The sequence below is a fragment of the Medicago sativa genome, chromosome 2 (genome assembly GCF_051527215.1).
Source record: "Medicago sativa cultivar Bolivia chromosome 2, Bolivia_mono, whole genome shotgun sequence".
Taxonomy (NCBI): Eukaryota; Viridiplantae; Streptophyta; class Magnoliopsida; order Fabales; family Fabaceae; genus Medicago; species Medicago sativa.
This window is the reverse complement of record NC_140750.1, coordinates 74074567-74097301: the sequence shown is the minus strand read 5'-3', so window position 1 is coordinate 74097301 and position 22735 is coordinate 74074567. Positions and strand designations below refer to the sequence as shown.

Below are 22735 nucleotides of genomic sequence, written 5' to 3'. Positions count from 1 at the left end.
TTTGAACGCACAAAAATTCCCAGGGGCCGAAATCATACACAGACCAAAAATTCATTCACCTGCAAAACATAGATACAGCCAAACATAAACTGCATCCAAGCAACGTAACACACAACCTCATAAAATCCCATCAATCCCAAACCTACAAAGAAATTGATAACAGAAGAAACATTTTTCATCACAATAACAATCAAAGTCGCACCATAACCAAATCAATTCGAAACCGCCGTCGAGCCATCGAAACAACGTAACATCACCGAAACCCAAACCGTCAACAATCTGCGATCAAAGAGACGCGTTTCGGAATCAAAACAAACGGTCCAGCAACAATTTCCAATCGTTGAACCATCGAAATCGAGCTCAATACACTCTCAATCGAGCCTGAGAACAAAGAAGATGAGAGGGACAGAGACAAGAACGATCCAAACCTGAACCGTTACAGCACCATCACAACATACAAGGAAACAACAATCTCACAGAAAACAGAGTCGAATTGCTCCTCCCTCAAACTATAACATCAAGTCAGAACCGAACCTGAATCAAAGGTAAAAAAAGGGTCTTCTCTTTCTCGTTTTCTTTTATCGATCTAAGGCCTAACATTGGATTTTTGTCATCTCTTTAAAAGAAATTAGCTTAGGAAGAGATTAGGAGTAGAAAAAGCAAAAAGCGGGGGGGGGGGGGGGGGGGGTAACAAAAACGTTTGAGGCGGCGCCGTCGTTGACGGCTAACCGCCGCGTTGTAACCGTCTCCGACCACCCCCTACCGCCGCGAGACCCACCGGTTTCTGGGCTGTTCATTGTTGCTCTTGAAGAGCACCTGAAGAAAGAGTCGAGAGCAATTCCTTGAGAGAACAGAGAGCTAGAGAACAATGAGAAGAGAAGAAAGAGAAATTCTTTGTCGAAATGAAGGAGGGGGAAGGTTAACGTGTGTTTATAGATAGCCTCTGTTCCAATGCATGCAAGTGCGTATTAGGGGCGTGTACCCTCGCGTCTTAGCCAGTCTGATCTAATCTAGTGACCACTGTTGCTTTAACTCTTGATCAGATCAAGGCCATTCGATTTTGATCAGATGGCCCTGATTCAATCCTCAGGCCCAAACGCAGCTTGCACTTTCCTGAGGCCCAACTCCTTTTTTTTTACTATTCTGTACACCCCCTTTTAATTCCTACACCCCTGTCTTGCATCACTATTTCTTTATGCATTTTAATTTCGTCTGGCATTTTTTATTTCTTTTGCATTTTTATTATTCTTATATTTATTAGATTAGGCTGCATATCTATCATTCATTTATCTATTGCATACATATTTATTTTGTGTTGTTCACTTCTTATCATATGGAACTTAGAATGTATATATAGGCTCATTGTAAATAATCCATGCATTTTTAGTCTAGTTGATCATGCATTTTAATTGTTTTTTTATGTCATTGCATTAGAATGTGTAATTTAGGCGTTATGTAATTTATTTACTTCTCTTCGTCTTGTATAGAACTTAGAATGTAAATATAGGTTTAATGTAATTTATTTATTTTTTCTTGCAGACCATAGAATGTATTAATAGGTCTTTTTGTAATAGCTTAGGTGCATGTGTGCGTGAGTGGGTGTATGTTTACTTTTATGCTTGGTAGTTTAGGTAAAGGGCCCTTGTGGTGGTCCAACGCCACCATGTGGGGTCCCTACGTTTTTATTCTTTTGTGCTTCGATAGTTTAGTTTCATTCTAATTATTTGAAAACAACAAAAACATGCAAATAATCACAAAACACAAAAAAATATTTTCTTAAATAAACCTTGATCCTAAATCAAGTGAGCGTCTTTTCCATTTTATTTTCTTTAATCAAATACCAATCAATTTAATTTTATTTCAAGTCTATTTTCATTTAAATTAAAAAAACACAAACAAATTCTTATTTGCCACTTGGCTTTTATTTTAAAACCTTTTTCAAACTAATAAAAAACACTCAACCAATCAAACGTCAATTTTTACCACGAACTACGTGATTTTGATCCCTCCTGGGTACGTAGGCAAAAGACATTCGTCCTTCCAAATCAATAAAATGTAGATAACTAGGTCTTTCTTTTAATCATTCAAAATTTCATCTTTTTTCAAAAATAAGCAAGTTATAGCACATTATTTTAGTGAAACCAAGAGGTTCCCGTAGAGTACTACGGACATAAAGGGTGCTAATACCTTCCCTTTATGTAACTAACCCCCGAACCCTAAATCTTTTCAAAATGGGGTAGTTTGAACTTTTTCCCCCTTTTCTTAAAAAATAAAATGTTCGGTCGTGAAATAATCAAGTGAGTCAAAAGCTAATCAAATAGCCTTGATCTCCGAAAAATGACGCGACAGAAATGGCGACTCCACTGGGGACCCCCTAAGAGGGTTGAGCCTAACTTGGTTTCATCTAAATTTTTGTGCTATTACTTGCTAAAAAAATAAAAATAAAAAGATGGAAATATGTGTATGTATATTCTCTCCTTCTTCTTTCTTCTTTCTTTTAACGTGAGTGGTGAGATAAGTCCTACACCCGGACTTGAGGGAAATTAAGATAGGAACGGGTATAATCATAGTTTCCATGCCAAGAGTACTCTTCGGTATTGGTACATGTGATAACCCACTCAATGGAGGGATCTTGGAGGTATACTTTTGTCGTCGTGAGTACTCGCGTATGGCATGTTACTTTCAAGTGACCGTCGAAGTTGAGAACCTTTAGTCACCTTTAACCCATCTTGGCCTTTTAGGACGTAGTGCGGTGGCTAGTCGAGAGTACTCTCGTATTGGTCGACACGCGATACTACACCCAAACGAGACTAACCTACGAATTTTGTTGGAACGAGAGTACTCTCGTCACCTGACAAATATTCGGAAGTGGTTGAAAACTTTGGGAACTTGGTAGAACCCTTGTTACAAGTGCAATTGAAATCATAGTCCTTACCAAATGGCGTTGTTACCCTTGACCCCAACATTATGGACTTAAACCACACCATGTTTTCATTGTTCTTTAGCATATTCATGCATACATGCATATCTTCATAAAAACTTTTTATCATCAAAATATCGAAGGACTTAGATAAGTCGTCTTGTAAACATCAGAGGTATAGACCTTGTAAAGAGGAACACCAAGAAATACATTTTCAAAAGTCTTAACTAGACTTTAGCTTTATGAGGGACTTTTTCCTTAACTTTGCTTTTACTTTTAAAAAGGAAACTGTTCGTAATATCTTCAATTATCAAATGAAACAATGTTCCTTATGATGTTTACAATTACTTTGACAAGTCCTTCAAAAAAAATTGTGTCTATTTTTGCATAAAGCATCATGCATCATTCTGCATTTCATAGTCTCAATTCTGAGTCTCACAAATTTTTCTCTTCCATAAAAGGTCAACCCACCTCAAAAGTGTCATGGTGTCCTCGTCTGAAACCAACTCGCATTTACAACACTTGAGCAATCATAAAGAGAAGATGGAGTTTATCGAGCAAGAAAATCAATTGCTCCGTGAAGAAATGGCGACTATGCAAACTAAGATGGACGAAATGACTGAATTGATGAAGACACTGACAGTTGCCCAAGCACAAGCACCTCCACCTCCTCCTCCACCTATCAGGACTCAAGCCGAAACTGTTTCTACTGGCCCTGAATGGACGTTTTGTGCCGATACTCCGGAGTACTCTGCTCCACAACGTTCCGTGCCCTGGTTCCCGCCTCTTACTGCTGGCGAAATACTCCGTCCCATTGCTTGTGAAGCTCAGATGCCTACCCATCAATATGTAGCTCATGTTCCTCCACCTCCTATGAGAGCTCCTCCAGTCGCTATGACCTATTCAGCACCTGTGATACATACCATTCCACAAGATGAAGAACCCATCTACCATTCAGGGGATATGGAAGCCTATGATAGAGTGAATGACTTACAGCAAAAATATGATGAAATTCAGCGAGATACGAGAGCCCTCCATGGGAAGAAAGTGTTTGGGAAGATTGCTTACGATCTCTGTTTAGTGCCGGACGTCCAAGTACCCCACAAGTTCAAGGTACCAGATTTCGAGAAGTATAAAGGGAATTCTTGTCCTGAGGAGCATCTAACAATGTATGTGAGAAGGATGTCTGCCTATGCCAAAGATGACAAAGTCCTTATCTATTTCTTCCAAGAAAGTTTAGCTAGTCCTGCCTCAAAGTGGTACATGAATCTGGACAAAACAAAGATTCAAACCTTCCGTGACCTGTGTGATGCTTTTGTTGAACAATACAGTTACAATGTAGATATGGCCCCAGACCGAAGTGATCTTCAGGCTATGACTCAGGGAGACAAAGAAACGTTCAAAGAGTATGCCCAGCGGTGGAGGGATATTGCTGCCCAAGTCAGCCCGCACATAGAAGAGAAGGAGATGACCAAGCTCTTCTTAAAAACTCTCAGTCAGTTCTATTACGTGAATATGGTCGGAAGTACCCCCATGGACTTTGCTGAGATGGTTGCTACGGGTGTACGACTAGAAGAAGGAGTCCGAGAAGGACGATTGATCAATGAAAGTGTCCCCGCTGGCAGTTCAAAGGAGAAAGACCAGGGAGTGAATATGGTGAAAGGTCAGCAAGTCGATCCACATCGCCAGGCTCAAAAAACGCCGCAGTATGACCCAATTCCTATAAAATATCCGGTTTTGCTTCCACAGTTGCTCGAAAGGAATCTAGTCCAGACCAAGGCGCCTCCTCCGGTACCAACAAGATTGCCAGCATGCTATAGACTTGACCTTTTCTGTACCTTCCATCAAGGGGCACCTGACCATGATATTGAACATTGTAATGCAATGAAGAAGGCAGTTCAGAATTTGATCCGGACCAACCGCCTGACCTTCTAAGACTTAACACAAGGAGTGGTTAACTATAATTGGGTCGCTGTTGACGTTCCTTCTGCTGTTTTTTGTTCAAATAATGTTTGTTTGTTGGTTTTCGCTTTTCAAAAAAATATCCTTCCATCCCGCCCGAGACGGAAGAGAACTTGTGTAGGGCTTTTTGCTTCATGTGTTTTCCATCATTAATGAAAAGGTCGTTTTGATCTCGACTTTGTTTTTATTCTGTGCTTTTTCTGGAAAAATGGTAATACAAAAAACCAAAAAATAAATTTCATTCTCAAATATCTGCATAATCATAACTTGTACTTACTTGTCAAAATCAATAATCAAATCATGCATTAATAAACCCGTTGAACCCTTTAATCATATACTCTCTTCCAACTTTGAGTTCCTTGTATCCGAAGCTGAATAAGAGAATGAAGAGACTCCCGATGAGATCTTTCACATACTGGGGCATCTCAGCCATCGAAGTTGTCAAAAATCAAGAAGATTGTCCAAAAGACGACATTCACTTACAAAGACTGGCATGAGATGTTACCGTTACCTTACTTGGGTATCATGCTTCAGCACACACTTCAACAGGGGTAGCCCCCCCTCCTTCCCCAATATGCAACATGGAGGTCACGCTTCCTGTGGAGGTCGAAGTCCCGTCAATAGGAGTTCTGCTAAAGTCCAAGCTTGATCGAATTTAAACGCATGACGACCTTGTACAAATATATCAAGAGAAGTTTGAAACAAGCTTCTAACAAAAAGGTTCGTCCCCATGAATTTCAAGAAGGGAACTTTGTACTACTTTCCAACCAGACTCTAGGGGCAAGTGGACGCCTAATTATGAAGAATTGTGTGCAATGACTCTTGTGACTATGGATGGTGACAAACTCACACGTCCCATGAATGCCGATGCAGTCAAGAAATACTCTGTCAAAAATAGAAGCTCGATAAGTCGCAAACCAGAAAAGGCGGCTTAGGCAAAAATGAGCGTCTCGGTGGACTGAAAACCCGAAAGGGCAGTCCAGGCAAAAATTAGAGAAAAAAAAAAGATGATGATTATCCTGATAGATTGAAAACCCAAAAGGGTGATCTATGCAAAAGTTAAGGATCATGACAAGTAACTGCATCAGCCAGCACAGTCCTCTTGGGGCATCCAGTCGTCAAAAGAACCTCCGATTCGAAGCATCTGCAGATCAAAGACTCGGAACTGGGGCATTCAAAGTTGTCAGGGAGTATAACGGTTATTGTGTTCAATGTACCCTTCCCATTATATTTACCATTTTCCAAAATTTTCAAAGATCCGTGGAGCCATGCCATTGGTAGGTCACCACTCAATTCATCAAATTTGAGTCTGTGTCCATTTATTTGGAACTCCCGCTTATTCTATTTGCAAAATTTCTTCTATTTTTGATGGCAATACTTGAAGCAAAAATTTTCAAAATACAAAAACCTTTTTTTTACATCTTTTGAAAAGTGTGAACAACAAACGCACTCTCTTTGAACTTGTGAGTAGTCGAAGCGTACATCAGCATCTGCCTCGAGAACGGCTACATTCCGGAAGAGAAACATGTCTAAACACAATGGAGGGGACCTCTGCTTCAAGCAAGATGCTTTCACAGTCAAAAAAAATATATACAAAAAATAATACAAAAAATCAATGCTCGCTAAGTTGAAAACCTGAAAAGGCGGCTTAGGCAATAGAGAGCGTCTCGGTGGACTGAAAACCCGAAAGGGCGGTCTAGGCAAAAATTAGGGGCACAAAAAAGGAATATACTCCCGGTGGACTGAAAACCCGAAAGGGCGGTCCAGGCAAAAGTTAGGGATTTTCAAAAAAAATACAAAAAATGACTGTCGAAGCATGACAAGGGAAAAGCATTCCGTGCTGATTTACAAATGGCGACTTCTTCCAGGCTGTTGGTTAAACAATGGGCTTTCTCCCCAAGATTCATCGGTTGCTGTTCATCAATTGCAACCTTGTGCTAGGTTTTACACCGTCAACGGCTTGATTTGTTCGCAATAACATCATCTCCAAGGAAGTTTGCCGAGTGTTTGTACTGCGATGTCAGTCCGACTCCCATCTTACCTATCTTGTCTTGTTTCATCAAGTCATCTGTCATATACAGTCGTACAAGTTACATCCATACATTCATACATCCATTTATACAATCGTACATTCATACAGTAATACTTTCGCACATTCATACACTCATGCCTAGACAACATATACACAACATCAATTCATACATGATTGCATTAGTCACCAAAATCTTGTTTCGGTTGTGTCTCTTCAGTTCGATCTTCACTTATCATTGCGTCAATCAGCAAGTTTCTGCACATGAACATCTGACATTTACCTTCTCATCATTAAAAGTGTCATCCCCAGTGTGTCTGGTCCAGAGATGTCACTTATTATAAGCTCGGTGGATTCCGGCGAACTCTTACAAAGCCTGGTGGATTCCGGCCAACTCTTACGAAGCCCAGTGGATTCTGGCAAACTTTCATCAAAAAGCCGAGTGGATTCTCGCAAAAAGCCGAGTGGTTTCTCGCAAAAGCCGAGTGGATTCTCGCAAAACTCTTATGAAGCCCAGTGGATTCTGGCCAACTTTTTTCAAAAGCCGAGTGGATTCTCGCATATGTTTATCAAGCCGAGTGGATTCTCGCAAAAGCCGAGTGGATTCTCGCAAAAGCCCAGTGGATTCTGGCAAACTTTTATCAAAAGCCGAGTGGATTCTCGCAAAAGCCGAGTGGATTCTCGCAAAAGCCCAGTGGATTCTGGCAAACTTTTATCAAAAGCTGAGTGGATTCTCGCAAAAGCCGAGTGGATTCTCGCAAAAGCCCAGTGGATTCTGGCAAACTTTTATCAAAAGCCGAGTGGATTCTCGCATGTTTACAAAAGCCGAGTGGATTCTCGCATGTTTACCAAGCCGAGTGGATTCTCGCAGAAGCCGAGTGGATTCTCGCATATGTTTATCAAAAGCCGAGTGGATTCTCGCGGAAGCCGAGTGGATTCTCGCAAAAGCCGAGTGGATTCTCGCATATGTTTACCAAGCCGAGTGGATTCTCGCAAAAGCCGAGTGGATTCTCGCAAACCTTTTATTTTGTTTCAAGCTGCCAGTCCCGAACAACGGACCGCTTGATTTTACTTTTCATATTGTTTCAAGCTGCCAGTCCTAAACAACGGACCGCTTGAGTTTATCTTGTTTCAAACTGCTAGTCCCAAACAACAGACCGCTTGAGTTTATCTTGTTTCAAGCTGCCAGTCCCAAACAACGGACCGCTTGAGTTTATCTTGTTTCAAGCTGCTAGTCCTAAACAACGGACCGCTTGAGTTTGCTTTTTAGCCGCCAGTCCAAAACAACGGACCGCTTGCGTTTACCTTTCATCATGTTTCAGACGGTCAGTTCAAACCAATGAACAGTTTGAAATCACATTTTATCTTCTCGAAAGTGTCATCCCCAGTTTATCTGTTCTAGAGACGTCACGAATCAATTTCAATTTCAATTTCAAAAAGTGTCATCCCCAGCGTTAGTTGTTCCAGTGATGTCATTAATCAAATTCAATTTCAAATGTGTCGTCCCCAGTTTATCGTTCAAGAGATGTCACCCCAAAGTTTTTGTCTTCACACAACCAATACGGTAGTAGACAATCTTTCCCCAGTGAAACTACATTTCCCCTAGCAGAGTCGGATCCCATTCTTCAACGAATTTGGGTATCCCGTCGTTGTTTCTCGTCTCAGTCAAGTCAACTTTGTCGTCCTGCATTCATACAAGCATTTCACGAGCATTTATAGCATCTTAGGTCCAAAATTGGTGTACTTTGTATTTAAGTCTCTTCGCTCTGATCGAATCAAAGATTCCATCTTCAAATCTCCGGACGAAGAAACTTAAATAGGGGCAACTGTCATACCCCAATTTTTGACCTAAGGATCCTACATTCATACACTGGCACGCGTCGTTTGACTCTGATTATTCTCTGACTTTTCAGTAAAAAAATCGTCAGAGAGGTATTTTAAAATACCTCATTTTTGGTTCCGTGTCAGACCCTCTTTTCTTTTTATTTTAATTTCCATCTTTTATTTAAGTTTTTTAATTAACTTTAATTTTGTTTATAAAAATCTTTAGTTTCATTTTTAATTAACTTTAATTTTGTTAAAAAAAATCTTTACTTTCTTTTTTTAATTAAACTTTAAAATATCTTTGTCTTTTTTATTATTTATTTTTATTATTTGTTTTAGTCTTTATCTTCTTTTTTAGCTTTATTTTTGTCCATAAGTACAAAAAACAGTCCAAATGCAAGCTACAGGCTGGCGTTCATCAAGTTCCAATGCACACATCATCTGCAACACAAACTCAGGAACAGAAGCACAATACGTTCCTCTCATCCCAATCCAAAAGCCATTTTTATCTGCTCTTTCAACAAACCCTAGAACCAAATCCAACACTATAAATATCACCTGCAATTCATCAGCAAAGGGGGCCAATTTGAACGCACAAAAATTCCCAGGGGCCGAAATCATACACAGACCAAAAATTCATTCACCTGCAAAACATAGATACAGCCAAACATAAACTGCATCCAAGCAACGTAACGCACAACCTCATAAAATCCCATCAATCCCAAACCTGCAAAGAAATTGATAACAGAAGAAACATTTTTCATCACAATAACAATCAAAGTCGCACCATAACCAAATCAATTCGAAACCGCCGTCGAGCCATCGAAACAACGTAACATCACCGAAACCCAAACCGTCAACAATCTGCGATCAAAGAGACGCGTTTCGGAATCAAAACAAACGGTCCAGCAACAATTTCCAATCGTCAAACCATCGAAATCGAGCTCAATACACTCTCAATCGAGCCTGAGAACAAAGAAGATGAGAGGGACAGAGACAAGAACGATCCAAACCTGAACCGTTACAGCACCATCACAACATACAAGGAAACAACAATCTCACAGAAAACAGAGTCAAATTGCTCCTCCCTCAAACTATAACATCAAGTCAGAACCGAACCTGAATCAAAGGTAAAAAAAGGGTCTTCTCTTTCTCGTTTTCTTTTATCGATCTAAGGCCTAACATTGGATTTTTGTCATCTCTTTAAAAGAAATTAGCTTAGGAAGAGAGTAGGAGTAGAAAAAGCAAAAAGCGGGGGGGGGGGGGGGTAACAAAAACGTTTGAGGCGGCGCCGTCGTTGACGGCTAACCGCCGCGTTGTAACCGTCTCCGACCACCCCCTACCGCCGCGAGACCCACCGGTTTCTGGGCTGTTCATTGTTGCTCTTGAAGAGCACCTGAAGAAAGAGTCGAGAGCAATTCCTTGAGAGAACAGAGAGCTAGAGAACAATGAGAAGAGAAGAAAGAGAAATTCTTTGTCGAAATGAAGGAGGGGGAAGGTTAACGTGTGTTTATAGATAGCCTCTGTTCCAATGCATGCAAGTGCGTATTAGGGGCGTGTACCCTCGCGTCTTAGCCAGTCTGATCTAATCTAGTGACCACTGTTGCTTTAACTCTTGATCAGATCAAGGCCATTCGATTTTGATCAGATGGCCCTGATTCAATCCTCAGGCCCAAACGCAGCTTGCACTTTCCTGAGGCCCAACTCCTTTTTTTTTACTATTCTGTACACCCCCTTTTAATTCCTACACCCCTGTCTTGCATCACTATTTCTTTATGCATTTTAATTTCGTCTGGCATTTTTTATTTCTTTTGCATTTTTATTATTCTTATATTTATTAGATTAGGCTGCATATCTATCATTCATTTATCTATTGCATACATATTTATTTTGTGTTGTTCACTTCTTATCATATGGAACTTAGAATGTATATATAGGCTCATTGTAAATAATCCATGCATTTTTAGTCTAGTTGATCATGCATTTTAATTGTTTTTTTATGTCATTGCATTAGAATGTGTAATTTAGGCGTTATGTAATTTATTTACTTCTCTTCGTCTTGTATAGAACTTAGAATGTAAATATAGGTTTAATGTAATTTATTTATTTTTTCTTGCAGACCATAGAATGTATTAATAGGTCTTTTTGTAATAGCTTAGGTGCATGTGTGCGTGAGTGGGTGTATGTTTACTTTTATGCTTGGTAGTTTAGGTAAAGGGCCCTTGTGGTGGTCCAACGCCACCATGTGGGGTCCCTACGTTTTTATTCTTTTGTGCTTCGATAGTTTAGTTTCATTCTAATTATTTGAAAACAACAAAAACATGCAAATAATCACAAAACACAAAAAAATATTTTCTTAAATAAACCTTGATCCTAAATCAAGTGAGCGTCTTTTCCATTTTATTTTCTTTAATCAAATACCAATCAATTTAATTTTATTTCAAGTCTATTTTCATTTAAATTAAAAAAACACAAACAAATTCTTATTTGCCACTTGGCTTTTATTTTAAAACCTTTTTCAAACTAATAAAAAACACTCAACCAATCAAACGTCAATTTTTACCACGAACTACGTGATTTTGATCCCTCCTGGGTACGTAGGCAAAAGACATTCGTCCTTCCAAATCAATAAAATGTAGATAACTAGGTCTTTCTTTTAATCATTCAAAATTTCATCTTTTTTCAAAAATAAGCAAGTTATAGCACATTATTTAAGTGAAACCAAGAGGTTCCCGTAGAGTACTACGGACATAAAGGGTGCTAATACCTTCCCTTTATGTAACTAACCCCCGAACCCTAAATCTTTTCAAAATGGGGTAGTTTGAACTTTTTCCCCCTTTTCTTAAAAAATAAAATGTTCGGTCGTGAAATAATCAAGTGAGTCAAAAGCTAATCAAATAGCCTTGATCTCCGAAAAATGACGCGACACTATCTATAAATCTGTTTCCTCTGCAGTTACAATGCCAAGTAAATTTTTCCCAAAGACTGTTTGATTAGGTCCACCAAGTTAAATCTATCCCAAAGACTGTTTAAACGACATCAAAGTTGAACAAAAAAGCTTGCATGTTTGCATACAAATCAAAAGGAGGTTGGCGCTTGAATGTAATAAAATACTAAGAAACAAATACAAACACTCCTCAAACAAGTAGAAAAAGAAAAAAAAACTATACTCCAATTACTATGTTTAGGAAACCTAAACTGTCTTTCAGTTTTTAACATTTCACTTCATTCTAAATAAATTGGACAAACGATATAACATATTCAAACTAATGCACAATTTACAAAATAAAGACTTTACTGAGACTCCTTCTTTATAATATGTTTCCTATAGTTGAACCATTCATTTGCATTCTGCAAAGCAATCAGTTAATCATCTTTTTTTAAAGCATTTCAAATAACTTGATATTTTCATCAAGTCAAACGTATACTTTCAAATAGAAAAATAACAGACTTTCAATATAAAATTTATAAAGCAACAATATTCATAATTATAAAATGGTTTGTATTTTTCATATACTGCATAATCATAATTATGATAACGAGTGATTGACAAATCATTTTTTATTATTCAAGGTAAAATGATCCTAATAAACACAACCATAAATCTCTTAGTTGTTTACAAGAAAACCAACTAATGACTTATATCTCTTAGTTGAGAACAAGAAAACCAACTAATAGGTTATTGAATTTGACAAACCACTTTTTCTTGTAAGTTATTCTATTTGATGGTGCTTCTTCAAGACCGATTTCCTCAACCATGTGTGTACTTAAATCATAGCAGACTAATTTTCCATCCTTTATTTTTTGGAAGAATATATCACCATTCCTCCCTACTCCAACAGGTTCCTCAATACAGGAGGGCAAAGGTCCAATAGTGAAGAGTTTAGTCCATGATTCACTCACACCAAGTTCACCTAAAATTAATATGTCAAAGGTAGTCGTGTCTACATACCAAGAGATCAAAGCGATGGACCCATTTAACATCACCAATCGTGCCACCATACCATAATCAATATTGGGATCCTCAAAATCTAATTTGTGATCTATTATGGGCGTGCTTGTTGTAAAAAACACATAGCTGCTGAGGTCAAATGATACCAAGAAAAGTTGATCATTAGTTTCATACAACCAATGACATATTCCATCATCCGAGTATAATAGATCTCCATTTGAATCCGGAGGCATATTGACATCAAGTTTTTCCCAAGTGTTACATCTTAGACTATAAATCTCCCATACATCATCATAAGATATTTTTTCCGATTGCGCATCTTCTGGTAGATTGGGATAAAGAAGATCTCTTTCACTTAATGGAAAATAAGCTAGGCGCCTAATAATCTTGTAGTCATCTCTAACATGGTCATAACCAAATCCATGACAACGAATCAAAGGGCTCCAATAAGGTGACACCCACTCCATAGGACTGGGAGGAATGACATTGACTTCATTTGTTGTTGGATTCCACAATACAAGTGCACTATGATCTGCTTTGGAAAGGCAAAGAGTTCCGTTAATAGTGCTAGAACCCAAAATAAAAAAGATAGGGTGCTCCGTTTGAAGTGGAGTTGGCAAGTCCGATTTAAGTCTATTCTCAAAGCTCTGACTTGACAGTAAATGCAAAAAGGACGCAGTGTGACCTTTAGAGACAACCTGGTGTATGATGAGTGATGTATCATCGCAGTAGGAGTGAGAAATAGATATAAAATTAGCCCTGAACATGGTGATGAAATACTGGTTTTCAAACAAGAGAGACCATGTTTTGTGTACACATCCAAAACGCTTCAAAGATTTTAAAGGAAGTTTTGTCAAAACTAATAATGCAAGATCTTGAGGTATGTTATTTCTAACCTTTTTTTCACCCAAAGATTTGGCCATCGAGAGAGTGGAAGGAGTTATTAAGGAAGAGGGAGAATGTACAATCGTGTGTGTCTGTGATTGATTATAAACAAACAATGTCCTTGAATACTTAATTCACAAGTAAGGGTTTGACAAAGATTACTTAATTCATAAGTTTTCCTTTTTTAACCTTAGTTTGCTCTCAATAGTATACCGTTTTGAACACCTTAATTGAGAGAGAAGCAGCTGTACTTATCTGTTTCCTAATTTTAATGAAGTTGGTTTGTTTATTCTCACAGATTTTCTCAAGATAGTTAGTCAATGATATTCGTTAATATAATATAGGTGTTTGTATGGAATCGTGCACGTCTGTCTACTCTTTTTATTAATTCGTATAAATTATGAACATTATTTTTTATGAATTTTAATTGAAAATATTTTGATTTTAATTAAAATTATAGATATAGATAATATATATTTTGCAATTTCGAATTGTAACAAATTATACTTATTTTTTTTAAGTGATACCAACAATATAATAAATATAATTCATTTAGAAAAACAATATAACAAATATACTATAAATTCTTATCTTTTTGGAAAATGTTAACTAGTGTTTCCGGGACACTCTTTAAGGACAACAAGTAGAAAATATTTATGAAAAAGCGTGTAATCAATGCATTGGAAATCGAAACATTTGATTTTTTTTTTAAAAATAATTTACTTATTTTGGAATGCTTAAAGAGTGCCCAAAGGTACTCGTTAACAAGACCCTTTTTAATAACACTAACTGTTGGAACATGTGTGAAAATTGAGTAAAAAGACCAAACAGAAATTCTCATGTTGGGTAGAACTAGTATTGTGTGGATTGAAAAAAGTGGAAGTCCCACATCGGATGGAACATACACATTAGTAGTGTTTATATAGTGGGGGTTTACCTCTAATAGGGGTACAGAATTATGTGAACGAAATAAGCACTAGAGAAAATATATAATATATATATATTAATATTTAGAAATGATAAATTAAAGGCTAAAGTGCAACTTTAGCCCCCTATCTTTCAAAAGGTTGCGATTTTGGCCCCTCAAGTATGAAAACTACAATTTTGACCCCCTAACTTTTAGCCCCTTTGCACTTTTGGTCCTTTTGGCCAATTTTGACCGGTCAATGCCTACGTGGCATGCCACGTGTGTAATTATTTAATTAAAAAAAATAAAAAATCATTTTTTAAATTAAATAAATAAAAATTTAAATTAAAAAATAAATAAATCAGAACAAAAAATAAAAATAAAAAAATTAATCTCAATCTTTTATTTCTTCTTCATCTTCATTTCTTCCTCCCAATCCCAATCCCAATCCATATCCTTTTCAGATCTAGTTCTCCATCATGTTCTTTTCTTTTTTTTTAAACAACATAACATTAACAGCCACACACAAGTAGTGCATAATGGCAAGAGATTACAAGGTAGCATGACTACTCCATTTTCAATTCCACAAAGCCTCAAATCCCGGAAGCTTGCGTTAAATCACGGTCGCCGGCGGTTATGAAGCTACGGCAGCGAAGAGTGTGTTGCGGTGGCTTTGGATTTGCATTTGGGTAGAAGAATGGAGGAGTGAGTGTTGATTTGGAGTGAGTGTTGATTTGAACGGAGGGTTTAGAGAGCAAATCAGAACCAGCAACAACAGAACCACAAAGCCTCAAACCTCAAACATGCCTCAGCTGCGCACAATTTCTTGGTTCTAAAAATGATACCATGTTTAACATGATTTCCATTTCAATGGCCGTTGCTGTTGCTGCGTACGGTGAAGCTAGATTTGATACATGGGGGTTATTTTACAGCTTCGTGTTGTTGCTTTCGAAGCGACGAGATTGGTTGTGTTGCACCTTGTTGTTTGGTTTTCTTGTCTGTTCCTTGGATCCTTGTGGATTATCCTTGTTTAGGTTCAGATTTAAAGTGATGGTGGAGGATTAGAGTTGAAGAAGAGGAGGATTTATGACTTTTGTTGTTAATTTTTTTTTTCTGGATTGGATTTGGAATGATAAGATGAAGATTAAGATTTGGATTTTATTTTTAATTTATTTCTGATTTTTTTTATTTTTTTAATTTAATTTTTCATTTATTTAATTTAAAAAACGATTATATGCTTTTTTTATTTTTTTTAATTAAATACTTACACACGTGGCGTGCCACGTAGGCGTTGACCGGTCAAAATTGGTCAAAAGGACCAAAAGTGCAAAGGGGCTAAAAGTTAGGGGGCCAAAATTGTAGTTTTCATACTTGAGGGGCCAAAATCACAACCTTTTGAAAGATAGGGGGTCAAAGTTGCACTTTAGCCTAAATTAAATAATGAAATTAATCATTATTAGAAAGTGTTTTCTTAGTCCCCAAGTTTTGCTAAAATATTTTGGAATGCAATCTAGAATATTTTGGAACACAATCTGAAATATTTGGGTAGACAATCTAATATATCTTAGTGCTTGATCTGAAATATATTTTGGTGCATAATATAAATTTTTGTACTCAATATAATATATTTTGGTACTCAATTGATATGTATTTGTACTAGATCTAATATGAGAATGACTTGTTCCCAAAGTTTCTCGCTTATTAGTTGTGAATTTTCTCTATAAATAGAGAGCTCACACAGTGCATTTTACACACGAAATTCACAGTTGATGCTTCTTGTGTTTTTCCTCTCTTCTCCCTCCTTCGACTTGCGTTGACAAGTCCTTCTCATTTTTTCTAATCCTTCTGCCCCTTCGGAATTAAGAATGTTCTTAAGACAATATAGTCCCTTTTCGGTATATTGTCCCTTCCGAATCAAGAATGGTCTTAAGAGCATTGTCCCTTAAATTATTTATGTCTTTTTTAGAATAAATAATATTTTAAGATCATAGTCCCTTTATGGTATAATAAGAATGATCTTAAACATATATATTCTTCTTCAATTCATGGAGAAATTAGATATTAGAATGGTCGTAGCACCATATTTGAGTGGTTGAAATACCATATTGATATTTGGAGATGTTAAAATAATTAGAATGGTGGTAACAAAAATATTTTCCTTCAAAAAAGGTAAAAAATTATTTATCAAAAGAAATTAATAATATTAGGGTTAATTATGTTTCTAGTCCCTATAAAATAGCGACCTTGTAAGTTTAGTCCTTACTTAATTTTAATAGTATTTTTAGTCCCTATAAAAAAAAAATTTACTTATAATTTTAGTCCCTGCTAAAACAAAGTTTGATTAATTATCCTTAAACTCTTAAATTTTTGAACGATTTTTTTGAGACAAGATTAGAACACTATGAAAGGTTCGTTTACTAAAATTTAGAATTTTCAGACATGAAATGAATTAAATATGAATTTTTTAAAACGACAAAAGTTAAAGATAAAAAGTAATAAAATCTGGATGTAGAAATCAAATTTTGCGATAATTTTTTGCGGAGGAACTTTTAGTAATGTTCTAAACATGTCTGCAAAAAATTGTTCAAAAATTTAAGAGTTTAAGCATAAATTAAACAAATTTGAATTGAGTAGGGACTAATACTCAGGGCAAAAAAACAAAATTAGGGACTAAAAATGCTATTAAAATTAAGTAAGGACTAAACTTACAAGGTCGCTATTTTATAGGGACTAGAAACATAATTAACCCATAATATTATTACAAAATTTCGAATGAGATAAGATTCAATGAGGTTATTTATTTTTGCCGTAAGACTCCGTTTTTTATTGATATTATTGTCAAACTAATATGTTAGTTGAGGTGTTGCCTAATTGCTCTCAATTGTCATTCTTTTCTTGGGCTGACAAAGGAACTCTATCCCTCAACTTTGGGATAATTAACTACTCCAAAAAGTGTTAAATATTGCATTTTGAGGGGCTTTTGAGCGCTACTAAACTAAGAAATGCATGAAGTAAATATAAAAGCATAAATGTAAAGGGATAAAAATATGTAAATAGCTTGAGTTTGATTGATTGTGTGTTAAATAAAATGTACAAGATGAGTCTTTTTAGAAAAATACTAGTTCAATATTAGCCAAAACGACATGGCAGGCAACGATTAGCCTCACTCTTTTATTCTTCTCTATTTTCCTTTAAGATTCTTTAGTTTTCAACCTCGAGTCTCCAATACTAGGAGTCGAAAAACTTTGACAACTCAATAAGGTATTTACGATCTTTCCTTTCGTTGGCCGATTCTTTTCCTAATGCTTTTATTGTTCAAGGAAGAAGCCAGTTAATTCATAAAATGTAAGCGAAAAACAATGTGCAAAAGAAACCTTGGCTCATAAGGGAAAATTGAAGCTCAACGCTGTCCAAATTGGGAAAACCTCTGATTGTAACCCATCTTGGGGTTCTGCTATGACACATTTTCTAACTGATTTCTAGAATTAAGGCTCTGTTTGGTAAACCCAAAAAAAGAGCTTTTAGCTCTTAGCTTTTAGCTTATAAGCTCATTTGACAAAAAAAGCTCTGTTTGGTAACACTTTAGCTCTGTTTGGTACAACGAGCTTATAGCTTATTTCAGGAGCTTATAAGCTATTTTTCAGAAGCTACTTCAAGTAGCTTTTGAGCTTATAGCTTTTAGCTTCTCATTTTTTCTTCCATATTTACCCTTATTATTCAAAGCAAAAGCTATCAGCTAATTTTACCAAACACTTCAACTAGCTTATCAGCTAAAAGCTATCAGCTAGCTTATCAGCTAAAAGCTATCAGCTAGCTTATCAGCTATCAGCTAATTTTACCAAACAGAGCCTAAGACTCCTTTTACTCAATTAACAACTTGTTACCCCTATATCCTAGCCTAGAAAATGCTTGCTCTTTAGAGGAGGTCATTAATCAAACACCAAGACAGTCTGCTTCATATTAAAATCTAGTCATCGCTCTTTGGTACGTAGTTCTATAGTAGTAATGGAATAGATAGTCGCTAGTGTTTTCACCTCATTTCCCAGCATTATTAAGAATCATATTCAAATCACAAAAAATTAGCTAGTCATCATTTTTATTGATATCAGCAAGATCATAAATAAGGTCATATGTGTTCTATATTTTTAATTATGATTGGAAATTTAGAATAGCCATAGACCCCAATAGCTTCATTTTTTATACTGCCTAACCCGCAATAGTTCCATGAAATTAGTCTCATTGCCCTTGACCAGCCTTGTCAGCAAGGTTTGCCAATTCAAGTGAAGCATATTGCTTATCTCAACTACACTATTTTCAACTTTTTGGATCTGGGTTGCTTGTTGGCAGGTGTGAATAGATAAAGTTGAGCTAAGATTTTACAAGATCTAGATTCGGTGTATTAAAAAAATTAAGGTCTAAGGTTGATATGTAATCTGTCATAGGTAATCTGTCATAGACTTATATTTAGGTTTGATATGGGCATTATTAAAGCATATAGCCAGGTAATTTAATATATGTTTAAAATATATTAATGAGATTAAACTCTCTTGTAATATGAGATTTCAGAAAGATTGACTATACATGATATCATATTTTAATTCTAGTTTATCATAACACATTTAAATATGCAAAAATACCAACGTAGACTAATATACTTAAAACCCATTTGGGTTTGGCTTCATATCCCACAAGGTCTCAGGTTCGATTCATTTCGGTACTGATTTCAATATGTTAGGTTATACATAGTTTTATTCTGACTTTAAATCTGGCCCCCACAAATATACAATAAAATTTGATCCATTAAATTAGTCAGTCTTTAAACCGAATACCGATTTTTTTTTAAAAAAAAAACATTATGAGCTAGTACAAATGTCTAAAATTTGAGTCTATAAAACAAATTAAATAATATGTAATTTGTTATGTCAAGTAGAAAAAAGAAACATTAATAAAAAAAATATCAAATATAGATAAGATGATTAAAGTGAAAGAAAAGAAAGTAAAAAGAAAAAAATGTTGAAGAATATAAAGTGGGGCAGAAAATTAATAGAAACTAAGATGATATTTCTTCTTTAAACTTCTTAATAAATGGCCTGAACATTTCCCTTAATTAAAAGGACATGGTTACTCTTGTGTAAAAAATTAAGGTGTACACTAATCAAAAGAAGACCATTGGTAACTTTTTATACAAGTAGACATTTTCGGGTAACACTTTGGTGACATTAGGGTGTCAATGTCACGTGATATTGGTCAACCACAATGTCATAAGTGTGCAAAAAGACAAAAAATACTTGTTAGTGAAAGAGAAGAAAGTCATGTTTTTTTTTTATCCTTTTGCACACTTATAACATTGTGGTTGACCAATGTCACATGACATTGACACCCCAATGTCACCAAAGTGCTACCCGACATTTTCCCCTTACTTTCTTTCCAATTGGAAAGAAAGCGTTTTTTGTGAGGAGCTTGCTAAAATAAACTAGGAAAATGTTAACAAGTGCCCAAAACTTTATCCTATAACCTTAAGGTGTATAATTTCGATGTGGCAAATTGTGTGCCTAATTTGATGCTCATCTCAAAATATGTTGTATCTCTCTATTAAGAACAAAATTAACCAGGCCTACTCTTAGCCATGTCACTCTTTTTCAAACTCTTTAAGAACAAATTATATAAATGTGTGAATGAATCACATTTCTCATTTCTTCAAATTACAAATGAAAGAATGTGTCATTCGCCATGCTAAGCCAAATATAATTTTTTTTTAAGGAATGCTAAGCTAAATATTATTGAAATCCTCTAAGAAAACTTTGTATTGTAACACTTAACAACGGTTCAACATCTTATAAATGAAGAGAAAATAGTTTTGTTCATCCCTAAATTTATAACGAATAGCCACAATAATTCTTCAACGTAAAGAAATTATAAAATAGTTTTTGATGATTATGCATCTTATTAGTCAAAATAGTCTCTAACATTAAAATATTTCCACTAACGTCATGACAATTGGAGTTTTTTAACAGTTGAAGCGTGATGTGTTAACGTGCGAAGGGTTAAAATAAGGAGTATACATGAAAGACGTAAAATATTTTAATAAAAAATAGAAGCATTTGTTTCATCATAAACTACTTTGATTAACGAAGTGTATAGATAGTAGGGTTAATATGTGTTTACCCCCCTGTAATTTGGGTGAGTTCCGATTTTCCCCCCTGTAAAAATTTTTGTTAAGATTCCGACCCTGTAATTTGAAGATTCCGTCGAAAACACCCCTGGTCGAATCTGGCACACGCCAGGTGCTGATGTGGCGCACCACGTCACCTTTTTATGATGACGTGGCACACTGACTGTATAATTATTTTATTTATATTGTACACATGGCATTTTTTATTTTTTATTTTAAAAAAATTTTAACATTTTTTTTTAAAAAAATCGAAAATAATTCTTAACAAATAAAAAAAATGAAAAAAAATTCTGAAAAAATAAAAAAAATACCGAAAAAATTAATAAAAATGAAAACAAAAATCTGGAAAATTTTAAAAATAAAAAATAAAATCTGGAAAAATTAAAAAAAATGAAAACATTCGGGAAAAAATTAATAAATTTCGAAAAATTCATATTTCCAGATTTTTTTCAATACCGGAAAAATGAAAACAATTCTTTTTTTTTTTCGGAAAGTACTTGTCTTTCAACCGTATAACATGATTTATATACCGGTGTCAATCAATATACATTGTATCCTGTTATTCGGACATGATTTTTATAAATATGATTAATCTTGAAAATTTTGAAAATGATCAATCTTGAAATTTTTGAAAAAAGATTAATCAGCTCTTTGGGACTGGTTGTTTCTTTTTAAAAATGTCCTCAATTTTCAATACAAATAAAACATGTAACACATCGTAAATATTAAAAAAATTCCAGATTGTTTTTATTTTTCGAAAAAGAAGTTTTTCAAATTTTCTCAACAAAAAAAAATCTTGAAAATATTTTTATTTTTAAAAATATGTGTACAAATTTATTTAAAAATTTAGGAAAATTCAGATTTTTTTTCATTTTTTTTTTACGATGTGTTACAAATTTGAGAATATTTTCTAATATTTAAAAATTGAGGATAAAAACAATCTGGAAATTATTTGTATTGAAAATTGAGGACATTTTTGAAAAGTACTTTCTGAAAAAAAAAATGAATTTTTTTTCATTTTTCCGGTATTGAAAAAAATCTGGAAATATGAATTTTTCGAAATTTATTAATTTTTTCCAGAATGTTTTCATTTTTTTTATTTTTCCAGATTTTATTTTTTATTTTTAAAATTTTCCAGATTTTTGTTTTCATTTTTATTATTTTTTTCATTTTTTTTAAAAAAACTTTAAAAAAATTTTAAAAAATTATTTTTTAATTAAAAAAAACAATTTTAATTAAAAAAATATTTTTTAATAAAAAAATAAAAAATGCCACGTGTACAATATAAAAAAATAAAAAATAAAATAATTATACAGTCAGCGTGCCACGTCATCATAAAAAGGTGACGTGGCGCGCCACATCAGCACCTGGCGTGTGCCAGATTCATCCAGGGGTGTTTTCGACGGAATCTTCAAATTACAGGTCGGAATCTTAACAAAATTTTTTACAGGGGGAAAACCGGAACTCGCCCAAATTACAGGGGGGTAAACACATATTAACCCTAGATAGTATTTTGTTAATTTGTTACATTGAAAGAATATTGTACTACATCCGTCCCATTTTAAATTACCTAATTTAAAAATATATATTGTTCACATGACTTGTTTGATCCTCTTTTTACACTCATATATAAAAACAAAATATAACATACAATATGCTATGTTTCTTCAAAAAAAAAAACATACAATATGTTATGTTGAATTCTTTCCGATGAATATTTTTGAAATATCAAATTTTCATAATTTTTTTACTAAATTATTAAAGATATTTAAATTTAAAATTGTGTATTGATAGAGTGAAATATGTCTGATAATATGAGACGAAAGTATATTATTGAAAAAAATTAGTACAAAAATTATCATTAAATATTAGTTGTTGTATATATACACAACACAAGCAGCTTGGTACCAGTAATTCCCCACACCTACAGTTGTACTACTACGTTTATCCCTCCTCGTCTAGTCTAGTCTAGAGTCTAGTCTGACACGAATATTTTCTTCCTTCCTCCACCACCAAATTTGTTTTTCTTGCTTCGCTACGCATCGCATGCTGCCGCGTATGCAGTACATGCCATCATTACCTCG

The 22735-nt window shown here is 35.1% G+C and overlaps 2 protein-coding genes across 2 annotated transcripts; one reads left to right on the top strand and one right to left on the bottom strand.

The window, feature by feature from the left end:
- The first annotated feature begins 3463 nt into the window (after nucleotides 1-3463).
- On the top strand, nucleotides 3464-4855 carry LOC146950621 (uncharacterized). The gene has a single exon (XM_085748655.1). It carries the CDS (start codon nucleotides 3464-3466, stop codon nucleotides 4853-4855), a length of 1392 nt encoding a protein of 463 aa, XP_085604781.1.
- Nucleotides 4856-12249: 7394 nt separating this feature from the next.
- Nucleotides 12250-13642, bottom strand: LOC146950620 (F-box only protein 8-like). The gene has a single exon (XM_085741575.1). It carries the CDS (start codon nucleotides 13608-13610, stop codon nucleotides 12384-12386), a length of 1227 nt encoding a protein of 408 aa, XP_085597701.1. The 5' UTR covers nucleotides 13611-13642; the 3' UTR covers nucleotides 12250-12383.
- Between the last annotated feature and the right edge of the window lie 9093 nt (nucleotides 13643-22735).

What these genes read in the sequence shown, in the direction of transcription:
- LOC146950621 (XM_085748655.1), top strand. Translation starts at nt 3,464, where the DNA reads ATGGAGTTTATCGAGCAAGAAAATCAATTGCTCCGTGAAGAAATGGCG.
- LOC146950620 (XM_085741575.1), bottom strand. Translation starts at nt 13,610, where the DNA reads ATGGCCAAATCTTTGGGTGAAAAAAAGGTTAGAAATAACATACCTCAA.